We start from the raw sequence: 7,546 nt of genomic DNA on the forward strand, positions 1-7,546 counted from the left end.
TGAGAAGCGGCACCTGCCGCACCACCCTGTCTTCCGTCCGCCATTTTGCAAATTAGGCTTTTCCACTACTATCGTTGGGGAGTAACAAAATACATGTAACAGGATGCCATATTCTCTATGAAAACGTAGTAACTGTTTTCCGTTGCAGATCTGTAGTAATTGTCATGACAGACAGGGCAGATAGAGTCAGTGTCAAGTTAACTAATGTAAATTGTCAAGGTTGTGCGCTACTGGTACGAAGTCAGGTGCAGGAGAGCAGTGAGTTGTGATCAGGCGCACTATTATTTGGCAACAGCACAAAAGACAGACGCAACTGTGTCCAAAATCCTCCAGCCACAGGTAAAAGTCAATAAGCGCGAAAACACTCACAAATATACAAATGTATGACAAATACATACAACGGGTCAAAATACGATACCCGGGGGGAAAACCAGTCTGGCGCATCACACTAAACACGTAACAAAACAATTTCACACCAGGCGCACTCAACGTTTGTTGAGTGCAGAGCTAAATGATTTATTGGCACAGGTAAAGCAGTTCGACCAGTCATTCAATGCGTCCCCAATGGCACCTATTCCCTACATAGTGCACTGCTTTTGACAATCCCTATCGGCCTTAGTCAAAAGTAGTGCACTATGTAGGGAATAAAGTGCCATTTGGGATAGAAGGGTCTTCTCTCTCATCTCTCCTCCCTCTCTCCTTCTCATCCCTTACGCTCATGTCTCTCACTCTCATCCCTCTCTCCTTCTCATCCCTTACGCTCATCGCTCCCTCACCCCTTACGCTCATCGCTCCCTCACCCCTTACGCTCATCGCTCGCTCACCCCTTACGCTCATCGCTCGCTCACCCCTTACGCTCATCGCTCCCTCACCCCTTACGCTCATCTCTCCCTCACCCCTTACGCTCATCGCTCGCTCACGCTCATCGCTCGCTCTCCCCTTACGCTCATCTCTCTGCCTCGTCTGCCTTCCTGCTCTAACATTTTCTCTTATGTTATGTTTCCCATGGAGACAATGTTGAAGGACTGCATTCCTTGGATGTCACTGGAGGCCAGGGCTCTCAGGTCCTGTGTTTATTAGTGTGTGTGTATGGAATGATCAGGACTATTTTAGTCCATTACTGTTTTTATTAGGTTTTGTATTTAGTTACACTACAGTAACTGGTCATATACAGCATACAGTCCCTTCAAAAAGTATTAATGTCCCTTGACTTATTCCACATTTTGTTGGTAGACAGAATTCAAAATTAAGGAGATTGTTTTTCTCACCCATCTACTTATAGTACCCCATAATGACAAAGTATAAACATGTTTTTAGAACATGTTGCACATTTTTATTGAAAATGAAATAGACGTATCTCATTTACATAAGTATTCAACCCCTGAGTCAATACTTTGTAGAAGCATCTTTGGCAGCAATTACAGCTGAGTCTTTCTGGGTAAGTTTCTAAGAGCTTTCCATACTGGATTGTGCAACATTTGCCCATTTATTATTTTCAATATTCTTTAAGATCTGCCAAATTGGTTGTTGATCATTACTAGAAAACCATTTTCAGGTCTTGCTATAGATTAAGTAGATTTAAGTCAAAACTGTAACTCGGCCACTCAGGAACATTCACTGTCTTCTTGGTAAGCAACTGTAGATTTTGCCTTGTGTTTTAGGTTATTGTCCTGCTGAAAGGTGAATTCACCTCAGTGTCTGGTGGAAAGCAGATTTAACCAGGTTCCTGCTTAGCTCAATTCCATTTTCTATTTTTATCCTGAAACTCCCAAGTATACCCATTTCATGCTGACCTCACCGATCACGTCGCAAAATGAATGTACACATGTTATTCAATCATTGCACCCACACTTCTCGCGTGCGTCTGCGTAGCCAGGCACTAAAATAGAACTTGGTTCTATTTGTGACGCTTGACACGCTGCAAATCCTGCCTCTCCCATCTTGGTTTTTAGGAGCATATACCCACGTGGGAGATTGAAAGATGAACTGAGGTCCACTGAGGTTAGTTAAGGATCATATCACCTCCACCTTACCTGACACCCTAGACCCACTTCAATTTGCATACCGCCCCAATAATGATGCCATTGCCATCGTACTGTACACTGCCCTATCCCGTCTTGACAAGAGGAATACCTATGTATGCTGTTCATTAGGCTCCCGAGTGGAGCAGCGGTCTAAGGCACTGCATCTCTAGAGGCGTCACTGCAGACACCCTGGTTCGAATCCAGGCTGTATCACAACCGGCCATGATTGTGAGTCCCATAGGGCGGCGCACAATTGGCCCAGCGTCGTCCGGGTTTGGCTGGTGTAGGCCGTCATTGTAAATAAGAATTTGTTCTTAACTGACTTGCCTAGTTAAATAAAGTACCCTCCAAGCTCGTCATTAAGCTCAGGGCCCTAGGTCTGAATCCCGCCCTGTGCAACTGGGTCCTGGACTTCCTGACGGGCCGCCCCCACAGGTGGTGAAGGTAGCCAACAACACCTCCACTATGCTGATCCTCAACACAGGGGCCCCACAAGGGTGCATGCCAAGCACACCTCCAACTCAATCATCAAGTTTGCAGAAGACACAACAGCCTACAGGGAGGAGGGCAGGGCCCTGGCGGAGTGGTGCCAGAAAATAACCTCTCCCTCAACGTCAACAAAAATAAGTGATTGTGGACTTCAGGAGACCGCTAAGGGAGCACTCCCACACGGAGTACACATGAATACATTTGGCTTGGCCCCTAAGACAAACTTTTACAGATTCACCATTGAGAGCATCCTGTCGGGCTGTATCACCGCCTGGTATGGCAACTGCCATACCGCAGGGCTCTCCAGAGTGTGGTGCGGTCTGCCCAATGCATACCTTCCCTCCAGGACACCTACAACACCCAGTTTCACAGGAAGGCGAAGAAGATCATCAACTACCCGAGCCACGGCCTGTTCACCTCGCGATCATCCAGAAGGCGAGGTTAGTACAGGTGCATCAAAGCTGGGACAGAGAGACTGAAAAACAGCTTTCATCTCAAGGCCATCAGACTGTTAAATAGCCATCACTAGCCGGCCTCCATCCAGTACCCTGTCCTGAAATAAGTCACTGTCACTAGCCGACTACCACCCGCTTACTTAACCCTGCACCTTAGAGGCTGCTGCCCTATGCACATAGACATGGAACACTGGTCACTTTAATCATGGCACACTGGTCACTTTAATCATGGCACACTGGTCACTTTAATCATGGAACACTGGTCACTTTAATCATGGAACACTGGTCACTTTAATCATGGAACACTGGTCACTTTAATCATGGAACACTGGTCACTTTAATCATGGAACACTGGTCACTTTAATCATGGAACACTGGTCACTTTAATCATGGAAACATACTGTTTTTCCATTTAATATGTATACTGTATTCTAGTCAAGGCCATCCTATTTAACTATTGCTGTACATATACTATTCTATCCTACATATTATTCAGATATACTACATATTCTATCCACTTACTGTCCATAATGTCTATACATGCAGTACCAGTCAAAAATTTGGACACCTACTCATCCAAGGGTTTTTCTTTATTTTTACTATTTTCTACATTGTATTATAATAATAGTAGTAGACATCAAAAATATGTATTAACCAAAAAAGTGTTAAACAAATCAAAATATATTTTAGATTCTTCAAAGGAGCTAGCCTCAGCCTTTGCCTTGATGACAGCTTTGCACACTCTTGGCATTCTCTCAGCTTCATGAGGTAGTCACCTGGAATGCATTTCAATTAACAGGTGTGCCTTAAGTTAATTTGTGGAATTTCTACAATGTAGAAAATAGTTTTTTTTTTAAATAAGAAAAACCCTTGAATGAGTAGGTGTTCGAAGACTTAGTGGTAGTGTATATACTGAACAAAAATATAAATGCGGCGATTACAGTTCATATAAGGAAATCAGGCAATTGAAATAAATTCATTAGGCCCTAATCTATGGATGCAGCCATGGGTGGGCCTACGAGGGCATAGGCTAGTTTTCCACCAAAAAAGGGCTTTATTACAGACATAAATACTCCTCAGCTGGCACACGCTGCGCAACAGTGTGCTTGTAAACAAACACCACGTGACTGGGGACTACAGTAAGCTTTAATAATTTGACAGGTGAAATTAAGAATGCAATGTTCTTTATTTGCAAAGATATTGCACAAGTTGACTGCAGGTGTTTACTTAAAAAGTAGCTACAAATATTCAAAAGTATTAAACTTCAAAGAAATTGTTTTGACGGTATTGAAACTATTCCGTGGCTTTTTCCAAATAACCTGGTATGCGGTATATATGGTATACCGCCTAGCCTAATACCCATAACATGATGCAGCCACCACTATGCTTGAAAATATGGAAAGGGTTACTCAGTAATGTGTTGTATTGTATTTTCCCCAAACACACTTTGTTTTCAGGACAAAAAGTGAATTGCTTTGCCACATTTTTTTCAGTTTTAGTGCCTTGGACAAACAGGATGCATGTCTTGGAATATCTTTATTCTGCACAGACTTCCTTTTCATTCTGTCATTTAGGTTAATATTGTGGAGTAGCTACTATGTTGTTAATCCATACTCAGGTTTCTACAGCCATTCAACTTTGGAATTGGTTTAAATTCACCAACTGAGTTAGGAAGGACGACTGTATCTTTGTAGTGACTGGATGTATTGAAACACCATCCAAAGTGTATTTAATAACTTCGCCATGCTCAAAGGCATATTCAATATCTGTTTTTTTTTTACCCATCTACCAATAGGTGCCTTTGAGAGGCATTGAAAATCTCCCTGGTCTTTGCGGTCAAATCTGTGTTTGAAATTCACTGCTTGACTGAGGAACCTTACAGAAATTGGTATGTGTGGGGTACAGAGATGAGAGTCATTCACAGATCATGTTAAACACTTTTATTGCTCGCAGAGTGAGTCCATGCCACTTATGTGACTTGTTAAGCACATTTTTACTGCGCCTGCTGTCTCGACCTCGGAGTGCTTGGCTCTGAAAAGCCAACTGACATTTACTCCTGAGGTACTGACCTGTTGCACCCTCTATAACCACTGTGATTATTATTTGACCCTGATGGTCATCTATGAACATTTGAACATCAATCTGACGTTAATGGCCATGTTCTCTTATCTCCACCCGGCACAGCCAGAAGAGGACTGGCCACCCCTCAGAGCCTGGTTCCTGCCTTTCTAGGGAGTTTTTCCTAGCCACCATGCTTCTACATCTGCATTGCTTACTCTTTGTAGTTTTAGGCTGGGTTTGTATATAAGCACATTGTGACATCTGCTGATGTAAAAAAGGGTTTTATAAATACATGTGATTGATTGACTGATGTAGTTCTTACCAGAGGTGTGGCAATGCTTACCTATGTTTGGCATAGCAGTCTGTCTGTTCCACCTTCACTTTGTCATGGTTGCCTCCTGTGCCAGAACAGTTGATCGGGACCTGATTACAATACTCACATGTTTTGTGTGGAAATGACTGACAACTGTTCATGACTTTGTTAGTTGGACATTGTTAGGCCTACAGTAGCAGCCAGGTTAGTAGTGCATTATTTCTCCATTTCAGTCACAGGTTTGACGGCTAATGATATTTTGGTTCCTTTTCTCCAGACTTTTCAGTCGGATGTCTCTGGGTAATGCTTGGTATTACTGTGGTCTTGAAGTGTGGGTGTCTACTGACCATGGGGACTAACCGTACCCCCCCCCCCCCCCCCCCCCTCCGTAGCTCTGGTGTTGCCCAGGGCAGAGCAGCTCCTTCGGCGCAGCGTCCAGCCCTACGTCAGCTCCATCCTGGAAGCCTTGATGGAGCCCACCAGCAGAGGCTTCTCCGAGGTCCGAGACGTCTTCTTCAGAGAGCTGGTGGAGGTCAGCAAGAACACGCTCAACGGAGGGGGCAAGGACAAACTGGGAGAGGTGAGTGGACCACCGGAGGACTTGAAGTTCACGCTTACTGTCCTTGGTGACCTCTGTGACTGTTCCATAAAATGTACTGTAGCTCTGTCTTGGATCTGTTGAAGTGCTCGGTGTTGCCATGTCCTCAACTCATCTCGGTCTGTCTCTTTCCCCTCTCTTCTCTCGCTCTCTTCCCCCTCCCCTCTCTCAGCACATGGAGAAGATCTCTATGCTGGCGTTCCACCCGGTGAAGATGCAGAGCTGCTATGAGAAGGTGGAGCAGCTGAGTCTGGAAGGGCTGCAGCAGAGATTTGATGTGTCCAGCCCCTCCGTGTTCGTCCAGAGGGCTCAGATCCTCATGAGAGAGGTGAGATCTTAACCCACAAATCCCACTACCTGGTGGGTATGAATCTGCCACACAAGACTACCAACACTGTAGTTATTGTTCTTACTGCACTTTGTGACAGATTGTAGTGGTCCCATCTGGTGGCGAGAGAGGGTATTTCATTGAACACCATAGGAACTCTTGTAGCATAAAATGGAAACACCGAATGAGATCGTTGACAATCTGTCTTTTCCCCCAATGTATCACTAATGTCCTCTCTCCTCTGTGTAAAAGCAAATGGACAATGCTGTGTACACGTTTGAACAGCTGCTGCACCAGAGTCTGGAGGAAAAGGACCAGAGAGGAGAGAACCTGTGTAAGACCATCCAATGCTGTCAGGACAGAGTGCTGAAGGTTAGTTAGTTAGACTGAGGGTGGATAAGGATGAAGGAGAATGACTGGTTTGATTTGAAGGATTAAGAATAGATTGGCCATTAATACAGTTGCAAAAGGTTTTCCCAAAATTCTGGTTGGAGGATTCCAAATTTCCTGCTTATTCCCTCCTGATTCCGGGAATACTCCAATCGGTAGGCCGGAAACCCTGGGAATTTTTGGCAACCCTTGCCATCAGAGTCTAATGTCTGCGTCCCTCTGTCTGTCCCTGTCAGAAATATGACTATGACAGTAGCACGGTGCGTAAGAAGTTCTTCAGAGAGGCCCTGCTACAGATCATCATCCCCTACATGCTGAAGCAGCTGGCTCCCTCCTGCCATCCGGTGAGGCTCACTGGTTATAGTCTCTTTTTCCAGCTATCCTAGTCTCCCGAAGACACAGATACCCCTCAGACTCGAGCCACCCCTTTACTCTATGGTTCCGTCTCATACGGAACCCTATAATCTATTTAGGCTCTGGTCAAAAGTAGTGCACTATATAGGGACTGGGGTGCCACTTGGGACGTTACCCATGTCTAGTGCATTAGTCTGTAACATCTCCTCTCCTCCCTCTCAGGACTTCCCTCCCTTCCAGGAGATGATCTTTGAGGACTTCTCCCGGTTCATCCTGGTGGAGAACATGTTTGAGGAGGTGGTTCTGCAGTCTGTCACCAAGGACATCAAGATGGGTGAGTGGTGGGCATTGGAGACACTGGCCCGGCAAAGGCTAGACTATTCGTAAAGCATCTCCGGGTAGGATTGCTAATCTAGGATCAGTTTTGTTTTTTTAGAGCACACTTATGATTATATAGACAGGGAGGACCTGATCCTAGATCAGCAGAGCTAATCTGAGAATTTGGCGCTGACGTAAATCTCTGTGTGCCTACAG

At 44.9% G+C, this 7,546-nt stretch overlaps 1 protein-coding gene across 1 annotated transcript in view; it reads left to right on the forward strand.

Moving 5' to 3' along the window:
- Nucleotides 1–7,546, forward strand: part of LOC120021892 (protein Niban 2-like) — a 57,192-nt gene that overhangs the window by 46,769 nt on the left and 2,877 nt on the right. Inside the window, exons 8-12 of the mRNA XM_038965731.1 lie at nt 5,735–5,922; nt 6,113–6,268; nt 6,521–6,640; nt 6,895–7,002; nt 7,235–7,346. Of these exons, the coding sequence (XP_038821659.1) occupies nt 5,735–5,922; nt 6,113–6,268; nt 6,521–6,640; nt 6,895–7,002; nt 7,235–7,346 (684 nt within the window). The remainder of the gene's footprint in view (nt 1–5,734; nt 5,923–6,112; nt 6,269–6,520; nt 6,641–6,894; nt 7,003–7,234; nt 7,347–7,546) is intronic.

The sequence above is a fragment of the Salvelinus namaycush genome, chromosome 26, assembly GCF_016432855.1.
Source record: "Salvelinus namaycush isolate Seneca chromosome 26, SaNama_1.0, whole genome shotgun sequence".
Lineage (NCBI taxonomy): Eukaryota > Metazoa > Chordata > Actinopteri > Salmoniformes > Salmonidae > Salvelinus > Salvelinus namaycush.